The 16067-nt window shown below is 48.4% G+C and overlaps 1 protein-coding gene across 2 annotated transcripts in view; it reads left to right on the top strand.

Annotated features, from left to right (window-relative positions):
* Positions 1–4579, top strand: part of ELL (elongation factor for RNA polymerase II) — a 53654-nt gene extending 49075 nt beyond the window's left edge. The window contains exons 9-12 of one of the 2 annotated variants that reach the window (XM_053372348.1): positions 754–820; positions 973–1144; positions 2435–2479; positions 3821–4579. In XM_053372348.1, the coding sequence (XP_053228323.1) occupies positions 754–820; positions 973–1144; positions 2435–2479; positions 3821–3937 (401 nt within the window). In that variant the 3' untranslated portion in view covers positions 3938–4579. The remainder of the gene's footprint in view (positions 1–753; positions 821–972; positions 1145–2434; positions 2480–3820) is intronic. The other variant, XM_053372349.1, reaches the window with a different exon arrangement.
* Positions 4580–16067: the final 11488 nt, after the last annotated feature.

The raw sequence follows: 16067 nt of genomic DNA, 5'->3' as shown, positions 1-16067 counted from the left end.
CGCTTCTGTTATAAATTCATAGAAAATCAACCATACATCGGATTTGCACTGTTCCGCTTTTATTTTACTCCATGAAGGAAGGACTACAAAATGGGGAAGGTTTGATACAGGGCAGCCATAATCCGTGAGCATACCAGTACATACACAGGAGCCCTGCCCAGTTGCTATGCCAAGCCTGATGGTCCCAGACAGAAGACCATCAAGATAACAAAGAACTTGCATATGGGAGTGGATTCGGCATGGACTGGAACAAAGGACAATGATCAGCTCTTCCCTCTGGGGGCAGGAAACTGCAAACTCCCCTCTGTCACCTGGAAAGTGCTCATGGGGAGGGGGAAAGGGGGAACCAGCCAGGTGACAGGACACTCAGGTTACCACCACAACTCCTCCCTCAACCCCTCCTTTCGGTGATGTATGTTTCTGGGGGTGGTCTTGATCTACAGGGTGGCAATTTCAAAAGTCTTTATAAGGCCTTGCACACCATTTTTCTGGGTCCCTCCTCTCTCCTGCGTGTGAGGGGAGCACCCTGTTGCAACAGTTCAATAAAGGCCAAGCCTACAGGCTGCTGTTTTGCTCCAAGTTATCCTGGTTGGTGTCTTTGTTTTTGTCCAAGGGAGCCCTCGGATTTTTCTGGGAACACCCAGAAACTCTAGTGTGTGAAAGCAGTCCAGATCTGCCTTTAAAGCAGAATGGAGCCAGGAGCTCTCCTTAGGACTGATTTTCTCGTCTCCTTCTCCCTTTCCTGTTCTCCAGGTTTAAACGGGACGTGCAACAGCGCCAGCGATCCCACGTCGACGTCCGAAACTCAAGACTATTTTATGTAAGTGTTGGCGGAACCCTCGTTAGCCGCCCTGAGCCTGGTTTTTGAACTGGGAAGGGCGGGGTATAAATTTTAATATTATTATTTTTCTGGTCACCAAGCCTGGGGTTGTTGTTTTTTGTCCTTCATTTCCGTCCTTCATTTTCTCGCAGCAAATACGGCCCCATCTCCTCGTCTGAGCAGCGGCAGAGCTACAAGAACGACTTCAACGCGGAGTACAGCGAGTACCGCGATCTTCACGCCCGGATCGAGAGGGTGACGCGGCGGTTCATGCAGTTGGACTCGCAGCTAAGGCAACTCCTTCAGGGCACTGAGGAGTACAAGGTGGGCTGGCGGCAGTCTCGGACTACAATTCCCATCATCCCTAGCTTACAGGACCAGTGGTCAGGGATGATGGGAATTGTAGTCCCAAACATCTGGAGGGAGGGGCGGAGTTTGCCTATGCCTGCTTTAGGGCCTCTAAAGGTACCGTATTTTTTGCTCTATAAGACTCACCTTTCCCCTCCTAAAAAGTAAGGGGAAATGTGTGCGCGTCTTATGGAGCGAATGCAGGCTGCGCAGCTATCCCAGAAGCCAGAACAGCAAGAGGGATTGCTGCTTTCACTGCGCAGAGATCCCTCTTCCTGTTCTGGCTTCTGAGATTCAGAATATTTTTTTCCTTGTTTTCCTCCTCCAAAAACTAGGTGTGTCTTGTGGTCTGGTGTGTCTTATAGAGCGAAAAATACGGTATTGATCTGGTCCTGACCACAAGGTCCTCTAAAAACATACAATCTCCTTAGAGTTAAAACAGCATAAAATGTAAAACAGAGCAACAAAGTACTATAGAGTAGAGTTTTCCAAACTTGGGTCTCCAGATGTTTTTGGACTACAACTCCCATCATCCCTAGATCTAGCAGTGGTCAGGGATGATGGGAATTGTAGTCCCAAAACATTTGAGAGACTCAGGTTTGGGAAATACAGTGGTACCTTGGTTCTCAAACTTAATCCATCATGGAAGTCTGCTCCAAAACCAAAGCGTTCCAAAACCAAGGCGCGCTTCCCTATAGAAAGTAATGCAAAACCGACTCATTCGTTCCAGACCTTTGATCTATAAAATGAAAGCAATAAACAGTGTACTTCAGTCGCACAATCAATCAATCGGTAGCTGAACTGGGTTCCACTCAGTCACAAAAACAAAACGAAAAAGAGCCGCAAAAACAAAAAGGCAAAATAAATTGCAAAAACAGACAGACCTCAGTGTAACACTCAAGTGTGGCACTCAAATCGGAAGCGTAACACTCAAACCGGAGCATGTTCGGCTTCTGAAAAAAGTTCACAAACCAGAACACTTGCTTCCAGGTTTGCAGTATTTGGATTCCAAGTTGTTTGAGCACTAAGGCGTTTGAGAACCAAGGTACCACTGTACTGGTTTAGAGAAAAGGGAGTAGGAAAATTGGATCATCTGATGTGGAGGGTCTAAAAACCAGAAATCGTTTGTCCTAAGAAGGCTTGATCTCAGATCAGTGCCTAAATCTCATTAAGATGCTGCCAGCTTGATTTTCAAACCTTTATATGCCTTGCTTTGCCATTTGTTGCTGTTGTTGTTTAACACATGGTATGTCCATTCTTTTGCAGTCTATCCACGATCAGATTCTGCAAGAATACCGGAAAATCAAAAAAGTGAGTCTTGCTTGCTTATTTCTATAAAGTGGTTGCGCCAAACTAGAGAGAGGCTTACATAATAATAATAATAATAATAATTTTTATTTATATCCCACCCTCCCCAGCCAAGGCCAGGCTCAGAGCGGCTTACAAGCAATAATAAAAACAATGATTGAATGATTACAACTTAAAAACAAAATTAAAATACAACATTAAAACATTGAAACATTATTAAAATGTAGCCTCATCGCAGGAGGAGAAGGGAAGGAAAAAAGAAAGAAAGAGAGGGAGGGAATCAAATTGGCTCCAAGCCAAAGGCCAGGCAGAACAACTCTGCCTTACAGGCCCTGCGGAAAGAAATCAGATCCTGCAGGGCCCTGGTCTCATGAGACAGAGCGTTCCACCAGGCCGGGGCCAGAGTTGAAAAGGCCCTGGCTCTGGTTGAAGCCAATCTTAACTTCCTTAGGGCCACATGCAGTCGGTTTTTAAATGAGACAGTCCTTGCGCCCCCACCCACCTTAGAAATGACACACAAGGAAAAAGGGAGGAGGAGGGAAGAGGAAAGAAGGAAAACCGGGCGTCTCCAGTTCATACACCGCCCTTGTCACAGCAAAGCAAGTTTTTCCGTGCTGTGTGTGTGAGAAGCAACTGAGGAAATAAACTGGGATTCATGGCAGGCTCCTGGAGAAAGGAGGGTGTCAAAACAGCCTTTCCTTCCAGCCTTGGTTGCTCCCAGATGTTTGAAACAGCAGCTTCCAGTTGTAGGACAGAAACGTCAGGCGGTCATCAGGGCGGGGCGAAGGAATGGTGGCTAACAGGTAAAGCTCCCTGTTCAGCAGCAGTCTACCTTAGAACGTCAGTTGCCAGAGAGCAAAAAATAAAAAAATGGTGGAGATTCCTCATTGCAGTGAGGGGGGTTGGACTATGCTAAAGCTAAAGGGACCCCTGACCATTAGGTCCAGTCGTGACCGACTCTGGGGTTGCGGCGCTCATCTCGCTTTATTGGCCGAGGGAGCCGGCGTACAGCTTCCAGGTGATGTGGCCAGCAGGACTAAGTCGCTTCTGGCGGACCAGAGCAGCGCATGGAAACGCCGTTTACCTTCCCGCTGGAGTGGTACCTATTTATCTACTTGCACTTTGATGTGCTTTCGAACTGCTAGGTGGGCAGGAGCAGGGACCGAGCAACGGGAGTTCAGGGGATTCGAACCGCCGACTTTCTGATCAGCAAGCCCTAGGCTCTGTGGTTTAACCCACAGCGCCACCCGCGTCCCCTGTAACCTGAGGTATGACTGTAGAATTATAATTGTAATAATAATAAATTTATTTCCCCCTTCCATCTCTCTCCCTCCTTCCTTGCAGACTAACCCAAACTACAGCCAGGAGAAGAACCGCTGCGAATACCTGCACAACAAACTCGCCCACATCAAAAAACTGATAGCCGAATACGACCAACTGCAGTTCCAGTCTTGGCACTGAGAGGGGTGGGGGGACGGTGAAAGTTTTTGCAGAGAGCCCACCAGCCTCCGGTTCCGCTGGCGGCGATTGCAAACCTGTGAACAGCTTCCGGAATCTGGAAGAGGAGCGGCAGCAGGAGGGAGACGTTTAAGAGATCTCTGTGCGGCACGACAAGGATCAGCGCGCGATTCGCACCCCCGCGTGAGAGACAACCCGTCGCTTTTGCTGTACAAACCCCGGAGTTTTCGGTGGGGGGGGGGTACAAGGGGCCCGGTCCCCATTTTATATAAGCAATTCTCTTCCCGGATATTAAAGAAGACAGTGAAAGAAAGGAGAAGTTTGCTTATTTTTCGGATATTATCTACTCAAAAAAACGAGAGAGAGACTGTTTTTCACATTGGCCCCTCCACGACTTACAGGAAACCAAGAACTGTGTAGATAAGCAATGGCCAAACTCGGCCCTCCAGCTGTTTTGGGACTATAGTTCCCATCATCCCTGATCACTGGTCTAATAATAATAATAATAATAATAATAATAATAATAATAATAGTAATTTATTATTTGTACTCCACCCATCTGGCTGGGTTTCCCCAGCCACTCTGGGCGGCTTCCAACAAAGACCAAAAATACAGTGGTACTTCAGGTTACATACACTTCAGGTTACATACGCTTCAGGTTACAGGCTCTGCTAACCCAGAAAATTGTGCTTCAGGTTAAGAACTTTGCTTCAGGATGAGAACAGAAATCGTGCTCCGGCGGCGCGGCGGCGGCAGGAGGCCCCATTAGCTAAAGTGGTGCTTCAGGTTAAGAACAGTTTCAGGTTAAGTACGGACCTCCGGAACGAATTAAGTACTTAACCCGAGGCACCACTGTACACTGTTAGCTAGGGATGATGGGAGTTGTAGTCCCAAAACAGCTGGAGGGCCAAGTTTGGCCATCGTTGGTGTAGATCAATCAGTGGGGGGGGGAGGGTTCCCTCAAAATGTTTCTGGGGCGAGGTTGTCGGGGAGAGCTTGTGGGACGATGACCCCCAGCACTGCTGGGTCTCGCTTTGGGCAGAATCTGGCCTGGCACACCCCCCCTTTCCCCCAATGCCCCACAGGCCCAGTTAACACCCCAGAAGAGACAACAGGCCTTTGCTTCGCTCTTCCCGGGTTTCCTTGAAACGCAGCCAGGTTCTGTCGATTCCCAACGGGTCTAAACTTTTGCACATTCTTTTATCGTTCTCATTTTTGGGAGCATTCGCGAGCCCTGCTTTTCATTGTTGGCAGCTTTTGGGCCCCTCCAGGAGCCTGAGAAACGGCGGGGCAAGCAGACCATGCGCGTGTTAAAAGGCATGGGGGCGCTTTGGAAAGGGGGCACAGAATTGCCATAGGAACCCCCTGTTCTTTCCTTTCAACTCGTGCACACAGCACAGAACAATAATAATTTTGAAAGCAGAGGGGAAACCGGAGGGTTGGTTTCAGGCAGGAGAGCAAAAGCACAAGGACAATACTTGCCCTCCGATTTGGGTGCCCGTCCCCGCCAGCTCCCTCAAGAACAACCTCTCCCCAGTCTTCCACTCCTTTTCCAAACTCTTCCGCCTCTCAGGAACTATGGGTCGGCTGGAAACTGAAAACAGCCTCTTGCAAAAAAGGATGTTCCTATTCGGTGCAGATTATTCGGGTACGTGCAGTGCAGATTGGGGTATGATTTTTTTGCTTTCCGCTTTGGCCGAAAAGGGACGCGGGTGGCGCTGTGGGTTCAACCACAGAGCCTAGGACTTGCCGATCAGAAGGTCGCGGTTCAAATCCCCATTACGGGATGAGCTCCCGTTGTTCGATCCCTGCTCCTGCCCACCTAGCAGTTCAAAAGCACGTCAAAGTGCAAGTAGATAAATAGGTACCACTCCGGTGGGAAGGTAAACGGTGTTTCCGTGCGCTGCTCTGGTTCGCCAGAAGCGGCTTAGTCCTGCTGGCCACATGACCCGGAAGCTGTACGCCGGCTCCCTCGGCCAGTAAAGCGAGATGAGCGCCACAACCCCAGAGTCGGTCACGACTGGACCTAATGGTCAGGGGTCCCTTTACCTTTTTGGCCGAAAAGGCTTCATCAGGCAAAGGGAGGGCAGCGCCCCTATCTTCTCGGGCACAACACCAGCCTCTCGCGACGGGCCTTCCTAGGAGAGCAGTCGAGAGGAGAGAGATCCGGGACGGTTGTCCAAAGTCCTGGGCGCACAGAGAGTTTCCCATCGTCAGCAGGAAAGTGGGTTTCGTGTTTTTCTCAAAACGCAGAAAGCGTTTCCCCTCTGCTCTGAACCGGATCTCTGGGATCGCGCTCTCTGTTTCTGACGACCAGCTTTTCGCGACTCAGAAATCTCGGGCCGTTTTAGTGGGGTATCTTCCCTCCCCTCACCGTCGGGTCAATTCATTCCTGAAACCGTCGTCGCCAAATCTCTTGACCGAGGTTGATTTAGCGACAAATAGCCCAGGCCGCAGAAATCGGGTGGATTCCGAGTTAATGCAATGAAGATTTATCTCTCAGAACTTCTAATAATATTGGGGAGGGCCACGGAAAGAGGGGAGGGGGATGAATTCTTATAATTATTATTTTTGGAGGAGGGAGACTGTGGACAAGAGAAAGAAACAAAAAAAAACGGACTTCTGTTCTTTATATGACAAACCTGTTCTATAGATAATATTTTTGCAAACGAGAGTTGGATACAAAGATATATTGTGTACATTACACAACTTGTGTGTGTGTGTATATATATATAAATATATATATATTCTGGGACTTTGTAGAATTTGGAAATAGATATTTAATGACTATCCAAAAGGAGGAAAGGGGGGGGGGAATACTGTGAGATTTTGCTTTTTGCTGCTTCTTTTTCCGAGACTGTGTTTTGACGGAAGCACAGTTTCAAACGCCCTCTTTTTATTTTTCTGTTCCTGGTTCTGTGATTGACTTGGGCAAATCTTTATGCTTGGGCCTGGGGAGCGGGGAAGGTATTGCTAAAGCCCCTTAAGCTAATTTGAACATGATCTTAACTTATTCCATAACGCGATGGGTTTATTTCCCTCCTTTGTAATAACAGTACTAGGGACGCGAGTGGCGCTGTGGGTTAAACCACAGAGCCTAGGACATGCCGATCAGAAGGTCAGAGGTTCGATTCCCCGCGACGGGGTGAGCTCCCGTTGCTCGGTCCCTGCTCCTGCCAACCTAGCAGTTCGAAAGCACGTCAAAGTGCAAGTAGATAAATAGGTACCGCTCTGGCGGGAAGGCAAACAGCGTTTCCATACGCTGCTCTGGTTCACCAGAAGCGGCTTAGTCCTGCTGGCCACATGACCCGGAAGCTGTACGCCGGCTCCCTCGGTCAGTAAAGCGAGATGAATGCCGCAACCCCAGAGTCGGCCACGACTGGACCTAATGGTCAGGGGTCCCTTTACCTTTTTAATAACAGTACAATGGATAAAAATACCTTGAACCATGAAGTCGTTTACAGTATATATGTGTGTTTGTGCGTTTATACACCCAAACACATACACGAAAGGGTTCCCCCCCCCCACGTTGCCAAACTCGCCGTTTAAAAGCAGCTTAAAGTCCTTTCTCCGCTTGTCTTTTTTAAAATAAAAAAAGCTGGTATCTCTCCATTTTTTGTACACAGGAGGGGGGGGCACAAAACCGAATATTTCTCTTTTTCTTTTTGCAACACATAATAAAGTCATTGTATGAAAACATGTCTGCCTTTGGAGCTTTGTCTTTATAATAACATTCCATAGTGTTTTGCATCTTCCACGACTCTTCTTTACCGCTCAAGCTGGTCTGCCAGTCAGAGCCTGGGCTGAGGTCCAAGGTAGGGCCAGGATAACCAAAAATTTCTCCCCCACATCCAGACCCAGTTCCCTACTACACTCGGCAGGTGAGGGCCTTGTGTAAAGTACAGTCTTGCAAAGAAATCTGTTCCATGCAGCGTTCTGGTCTCCTCGCCTCAAAATGGATATTGAAAAGGTTCAAAACAGGGGCACCGGTCATTACATACCCAGCAAAAACATCCCTCTTAAATCAGGCTCGTGGCCTTTTTTAATGCATCTGGGGGGAGTATGTGCTATTCATAAAATTCTAGAAGATGCGACTGGAAAGTTCGGTGAATGGTCACAGAAATCGGACCTCGAGAAATATTCGAACATACAATCAGCATTGGAAACCCACGAAATGCTCACAATTGTGTATGGAGATAAGGCCGTAATTCGAAAGGCAGCGTATGAGTGATTTCTGTGAAGGGCGGAAAACCATCGAAGATGAGCCTCCGTTTGGCAGACCGGCGGCGAGCAGAACAGCGGCAAATGTCAACAGAGTCTGTGAGTTATTGATGCGGGATCGGTGTTTGTCCGTCCGAATGATGGCGGAAGAATCTCTCATAGGACCTGTTGATGGCATTTTACCGTTGCACTGTGGAGAGCGTATTAACTTATGGTCTGTGTGTGTGGTTTGGGAGCTGCACGGTCAGGGAAAAAACAATGCTGTCCAGGGTTGTAAAGAGGGAATAATTGGGTGCACTCTTCCCACCTTAGATCAAACCTATGCCATAAGAAAGTGGCAGAGATAGCGCAGGATAGTACGCACCCCGGAAATGATCTCTTTCAGCTTCTGCCTTCTGGAAGAAGGTATAGGGTTATAAAGGCCAGGACTAGCCGCCTGAGAAACAGTTTCTACGCAAATGCAATTCTGGTTCTAAACGCAGCATAAGGGGTCTCTATAGTATAGTGTATTTTAAAATGGGGTTTCAGAGTTTCTAGGGGTTTTTGAATGTTTTATGTAGTTTTATGTAGTTTTTCAATTTCATTGTTCTGCATGGGACAATGACAATAAAGATATTGTACATCGTATCGTATATATCGTATATATATTCCATGCGGATATATATACCCTCCATATTCTCCCGATCTGGCGTCATCGGCCTTCTTTCTGTTTCCAGAGCTGAGATCTGGACTGAAAGGGCACAGATTTCCCCAACATTTCACACGTCCAAGCCGCTGCGACGAGGGAACTGAAAGCAGTACAGAAAGAGGACTTCTCCAGAAGTTTCCAACGGTTCTACAAACGTTGCCAACAGTGTGTTGTATCAGAGGGGGCCTACTTTGAAGACCTGTAAGGTGCAGGTTCCATGATCACTGCAGATGGTGACAGCAGCCACGAAATTAAAAGACGCCTGCTTCTTGGGAGGAAAGCAATGACAAACCTAGACAGCATCTTAAAAAGCAGAGACATCACTTTGCCAACAAAGGTCCATATAGTTAAAGCTATGGTTTTCCCAGTAGTGATGTATAGAAGTGAGAACTGGACCATAAAGAAGGCTGATCGCCGAAGAATTGATGCTTTTGAATTCTGGTGCTGGAGGAGACTCTTGAGAGTCCCATGGACTGCAAGAAGATCCAACCTCTCCATTCTGAAGGAAATCGGCCCTGAGTGCTCACTGGAAGGACAGATCCTGAAGCTGAGGCTCCAAGACTTTGGCCACCTCATAAGAAGAGAAGACTCCCTGGAAAAGACCCTGATGCTGGGAAAGATGAGGGCACAAGGAGAAGGGGACGACAGAGGACGAGATGGTGGGACAGTGTTCTCGAAGCGACCAGCATGAGTTTGACCAAACTGCGGCAGGCAGTGGAAGACAGGAGGGCCTGGCGTGCTCCGGTCCAGGGGGTCACGAAGAGGCGGACACGACTGAACAACTCAACAACAACAAGGTGGTATGTTCTCGGTGTCCGATATCTGTGACCATTTGCTGAACTTTCTGGTCCCATCGTGTCGAATTGGAAGGGATCCCAAGGGACATTGAGTCCAACCCCCCCACAATGCCAGAATCTGGATGGGTTGGGTCTGCTTTTTGTTCCTATTCTGAATTTTGCCTAGTCTGTGAAGGTTTGCCACCCTTCACAGAAACACTTAAACCACTCATATACACTGTCTTTCGAATTACGACTTCATCTCCGTCCACAATTGTGAGCATTTCGTGGGTTTCCGATGCGGATTTTATGTTTTCTCGCCATCCGATTTCTGTGACCGTTCATCGATCTTTCCAGTCACACCTTGTAGAATCAGTCACTCGGGCGGTGGTGATAATAATCATAATGCAAATATTTGCTAAAAGTAACATTAGGGGAAATTGCTTTGCGAACGTATGCATTGTTAGAAATCTTCAGGGGGGAAAACGCCAGCGAATCTACTTGCAGGCTTTCCAAAATCTTGAAAACGGAACTGAATTTAAAGTCGGGGAAAACGAGGATCTGTTTCTGTCTCCTCCTCGCCCGGCCAGGCCTGATGGTGGCAGAGATGGAAATTTCCACATGGCACTGGGTGTCCCTGCTTTGCGTTGCCCCTGGATCCTTGCTCTTGGGGGTGGGAGACGGACTGCAGCTCCCTGAATATTTAAACATGCTGGAACTCTCCGTGTGCAGAATGCTAAAGCAAAGGCGTTTTTATTTTTTAAGAGGCCCGTGTGGCCTCTGAGCAAGGCAGCTAGCAGGTCTTTTGCTGCAAGAGTTATTTTGGGAATGGCCCAAAATGAGAAAGTTGAATGGGTCTGTCTTTTCCTTCCGACACCCTCCAATCCATTCAGCCAACCGGGGGGGGGGGCGGCTCCTTTTATTCCCAGAGGCTTCCACTTCCCTGCCAGAGCGCAAAAGATGAGCTTCACTCTTCCCAGTGGAAAACTACTAGCACGCAGCAGCTCTTGTGACTCTCATTATCTGGGCAGCGAGATTCCAACTCGGCCCCCTTTTGTATGGGAGCAACCGGGGACCCCTGCTTCGCATGCCGATTGTGTTTTAACTGATGTGTTTTTTAGGCCAGCCCTCCGAGCGGTTTGCAAAAACGAAACGAGACCCCGGCGATTATTCTTTATCATATTCCTTTACAATCTCACCTTTCCCCCCAATAACAGGACTTGGTTAAAATTAGAAATCAAGTGGAGAAAGCCAAAAAAGATTTTGTTGTTGAGTCGTTTAGTCGTGTCCGCTTCTTCGTGACCCCCTGGACCAGAGCACGCCAGGCACTCCTGTCTTCCACTAGACCACTTGGCCACTCATGCTGGTAGCTTCGAGAACACTGTCCCACCATCTCGTCCTCTGTCATCCCCTTCTCCCCTCCATCTTTCCCAACATCAGGGTCTTTTCCAGGGAGTCTTCTCTTCTCACGAGGTGGCCAAAGTATTGGAGCCTCAACTTCAGGATCTGTCCTTCCAGTGAGCACTCAGGGCTGATTTCCTTCAGAATGGAGAGGTTTGATCTTCTTGCAGTCCATGGGACTCTCAAGAGTCTCCTCCAGCACCAGAATTCAAAAGCATCAATTCTTCGGCCATCAGCCTTCTTTATGGTCCAGCTCTCACTTCCATACATCACTATTGGGAAAACCGTAGCTTTAACTATACAGACCTTTGTGGGCAAGGTGATGTCTCTGCTTATAGCCACTAACAAATAATGGAAAAAATGCTACTAGAATAATTTTTTAAAAAAACAACAACAACCCAAATCTACAGATTATGACTGCAGAGAATATGAGTATCACAGCGCTATTAAAAGCCCTTTCCTAAAAGAAAGCGAAGAAAACCAGGCAGTTGCCAATCAAATCCATTAGTGCAACAGAATCAATAAAAAATTGGCACAGAAAAACCCAGTGATAAAGGGCCATCTATTTTTCTTGAAAGGGACACAGGTGGCGCTGTGGGTTAAACCACAGAGCCTAGGACTTGCCAATCAGAAGGTCGGCGGTTCGAATCCCCGTGACGGGGTGAGCTCCCGTTCCTCGGTCCCTGCTCCTGCCAACCTAGCAGTTCGAAAGCACGTCAAAGTGCAAGTAGATAAATAGGTACCGCTCCAGCGGGAAGGTAAACGGCATTTCCGTGAGCTGCTCTGGTTCGCCAGAAGCGGCTTAGTCCTGCTGGCCACATGACCTGGAAGCTGTACGCCGGCTCCCTCGGCCAGTAAAACGAGATGAGCGCCGCAACCCCAGAGTCGGTCATGACTGGACCTAATACCTTTACCAATCCAATTTTTCTTGAGGGCTAGAGTCATGCTTTCCAAAACAAAACGGAAACGAAGAAATGTGAGATTTGGCATTTTTGCCACCCAACCTATGCTTTAAGGAGAGTCAAACAGCCCTTGCTGTCGGAAAGCTCTTCCTGACAATTTTGCTGCAACCTCCTTTCTCGAAACCTGAAGCCGTGGGTTCGAGTCCTACCCTCCGGAAAATGAGACCCAAAAGGAATTGGCAGTTCGGTGAGGCGAGCTGCTGGCTCAGTGCCCCGATTCCAGAAAGATCTGACCGCAGTGCGGGGGCGGCATTGGCACCTCTCTAGGTGGCGTGGGTCCAAACGGTCAGCCCTCAAGGCTGTCGTGGGGCGGGCGCTGCCGCAAGCCAGTGGAAATGTACCCACTTGGCATCGCTGAGCCCTAGAGAGGACAAAAGAATCGCTACTTTTGTTTCCCCAAAACTTGCTGAGCTCAGGAGATTCCAGAGCAGGGGAAAAAGGATCATCGTGTCCTAATATTCAAACAAGCGTGCCATCGCGGGAGGCCTGGCGGAGCCCAGCTTGTGGGGGGAGAGAGGAGAGGAAACTATTTCTCTGCCCTCCCACGAACACCCCCACCCCGTGGGAAAATGTGCTTTCGCTGGTGAGAATTACTTGGGGAAATTATAAGGGGAGAGGAGAGGGTCACTGATAAGGGACAGCTACATTTCTGAAGGACAGGCCAGGATGTCGAAAGAGAAGGGGGGGGTGGTCATAGCTGTCAACGTTTTCCTTTTTTTAAGGGAAATTGCCTTATTCCGAATAGGATTCCTCTCAAGAAAAGGGGAAAGTTGACAGCTATGGGGGGAGGGGTGGATGAGAGAAACCGTACACCCTCATTACTCACTGGGAGACCTTGGGCCCAGTGCCAGATTTATGTATAAGCTAAACAAGCTATAGCTTAGGGCCCCACTCTCTTGGGGTCCCCAAAAAATTTAAAGGAAAACAAACCTAAGATAAAAAACAAATAAAACAAAACCGACATACAGCAACAGTATTTTGTTTTGTGGCGCTGTGGGTAAAAGCCTCAGCGCCTAGGGCTTGCCGATCGAAAGGTCGGCGGTTCGAATCCCCGCGGCGGGGTGCGCTCCTGCTGCTCGGTCCCAGCGCCTGCCAACCTAGCAGTTTGAAAGCACCCCCGGGTGCAAGCAGATAAATAGGGACCGCTTACTAGCGGGAAGGTAAACGGCGTTTCCGTGTGCGGCTCTGGCTCGCCAGAGCAGCGATGTCACGCTGGCCACGTGACCCGGAAGTGTCTCCGGACAGCGCTGGCCCCCGGCCTCTTGAGTGAGATGGGCGCAAACCCTAGAGTCTGGCAAGACTGGCCCGTACGGGCAGGGGTACCTTTACCTTTACCTTTTAGGCTCCTATGATGTAAGTCATGGGCCCCGCCTGCTAGCCTGCTCCCTAAAACATCACTGGTTTGCTCCTTTCTATATATAGGGTAGGGATGCGGGTGGCGCTGTGGGTTAAACCACAGAGCCCGGGACCTGCCGATCAGAAGGTCGGCAGTTCGAATCCCCGCAATGACGGGGTGAGCTCCCGTTGCTCGGTCCCTGCTCCTGCCAACCTAGCAGTTCGAAAGCACGTCAAACTGCATATACCGACTCCGCATATACCCGACGTATAAGACTCCCCCCGACGTTTGGGGTGATTTTCCTGGGTTAAAAAGTCGTCTTATACTCCGGAACATACGGTATCCTCCCGATGAAGTTAAACAACAGATCAACAGAACAGACAGATACCCAGAGATAATTTGCTGCAAGACAGACCCCCCAAAATAAAATAACAGAACACCACTAGTAATCACATACGGCTCCCAAGTTAAAACAGTTCAATGCATCATCAGAGATCTACAACCTCTCCTAGACAACGACAGTTCTCTTTCTCAAGCTCTGGGAGGAAGAGCTTTCATTGCCTACAGACAGCATCTTAAACAACTCCTCACCCACAATAATACAACAACCAGACTTAACATGGACACAGGTACCAGAGCCTGCAATAAACCCAGATGCCAGCTTTGCTGCCACATACACCTGGACAACACCATTATTGGCCCCAACAACATCAAACATACCATCTCAGGACTATTTAATTGCTCATCTTCTAACATTGTGTATGCCATCAACAGTGCCCTTCAGCTCTCTGTATTGGACAAACAGGCCACACCCTACGCCAAAGGATAAATGGACATAAATCTGATATCAGGAATCACAAGACAGATAGACCAGCAGAAGAACATTTCAATCTCCCAGGACATTCTATACAAGGTCTCAAAGTAGCTGTCTTATGACAAAAGAATTTCAGAAATAGACTGGAAAGAGAAGTTGCTCAATTGCAACTTATTACCAAACTTAAAACCGTGGAGAGACCTGGTCTGAATAGAGACATTGGATTCTTATCTCATTATACATGATAAAGCTGTTTTTAGCCATCTCACCCCTTGCTTTTTCCTGTAAGACCAATTGCAGTCGTTAACAAACAGGTTTACCACCCCTATCAGCCAATCACCCATTCCCACCACCCTTCTGAGTAATACCCCTCCCCACCCTCTCACTATATAGAACGGTCTGGTGACTTCTGTTTCAGTGTATCTGAAGAAGTGTGCATGCACACAAAAGCTCATACCAAGAACAAACTTAAAGGTAAAGGGACCCCTGACCATTAGGTCCAGTCGTGACCGACTCTGGGGTTGCAGCGCTCATCTCGCTTTACTGGCCGAGGGAGCCGGCGTTCAGCTTCCGGGTCATGTGGCCAGCAGGACTAAGCCGCTTCTGGCGAACCAGAGCAGCGCACGGAAATGCCGTTTACCTTCCCGCCGGAGTGGTACCTATTTATCTACTTGCACTGGCATGCTTTCGAACTGTTAGGTTGGCAGGAGCAGGGACCGAGCAACGAGAGCTCACCCCGTCATTGCGGGGATTTGAACCGCCGGCCTTCTGATCAGCAAGTCCTAGGCTCTGTGGTTTAACCCACAGCGCCACCCACGTCCCGCATAACTAACTTAGTTGGTCTCTAAGGTGCTACTGGAAGGAATTTTTAAATTTAAATTTATTTATTTTGATTTGTTTCGACTACGGCAGATCAACATGGCTACGTACCCGTAATGATGTCTATAAGAATTTCTGAAGTTTTCCCAGTGAGCCAGTACGTAGATACATTTATCAGTGAATTGTTACATTTGGTATCGTGCAGCAAAGGCCCTTTGAATAGATAGGAAGAAACTGTGATGAAGTGTTTTGTGGGGACAAATCGCAAAAGTCACAAAAGTTACTGTGCTGGTTTTGGTAGTGGGCTGCATGTGCGTGATATCTGCTGCAAAGCTTCTCCTCCTCCCCTACACATAAATTCCTGCAACAAATGTAGATGTGAAAGATTTGGAATGTATTATAAAATATTGTATTATAAAAGGGACGCGGGTGGCGCTGTGGGTTAAACCACAGAGCCTAGGACTTGCTGATCAGAAGGTCGCGGTTCAAATCCCCATGACAGGATGAGCTCCCGTTGCTCAGTCCCTGCTCCTGCCAACCTAGCAGTTCGAAAGCACATCAAAGTGCAAGTAGATAAATAGGTACCGTTCCAGCGGGAAGGTAAACGGTGTTTCCGTGCGCTGCTCTGGTTCGCCAGAAGTGGCTTAGTCCTGCTGGCCACATGACCCGGAAGCTGTACGCCGGCTCCCTCGGCCAATAAAGCGAGATGAGCGCTGCAACCCCAGAGTCGGTCACGACTGGACCTAATGGTCAGGGGTACCTTTACCTTATAAAAGATGCAGGAGAAAATGATTGACAACAGGTCCCACAAAGGAGAAGAGGGAAGTCCTGGAGATTCTATGGAATCCTCATCTTTTTGTTGTATGTCAGATATGTGATTGTAAAACTGTAATCCGAGAAACCAAATAAATAAATTTTTAAAAAGGGAAGGGTCATCTAGTCCAAGCGTCTGCAGTGCAGGAATCGCATCATGGGACTGCCAGGTCCCAGCAGCCAGCAGGGCCAATGGTTAGAGACGATGGTGGCAGCTGGAACGAGGCAGCAATTCCTGCCTTGTGGGGGTCAGACTGGATGACCTTTGGGGGTACCTCAAAACTCTACAATTCTATATCTGGA

The sequence above is a fragment of the Podarcis raffonei genome, chromosome 18 (genome assembly GCF_027172205.1).
Source record: "Podarcis raffonei isolate rPodRaf1 chromosome 18, rPodRaf1.pri, whole genome shotgun sequence".
Classification (NCBI taxonomy): Eukaryota; Metazoa; Chordata; class Lepidosauria; order Squamata; family Lacertidae; genus Podarcis; species Podarcis raffonei.
The sequence above is the reverse complement of the archived record's forward strand: the minus strand, read 5'-3'. Positions and strand labels throughout refer to the sequence as shown.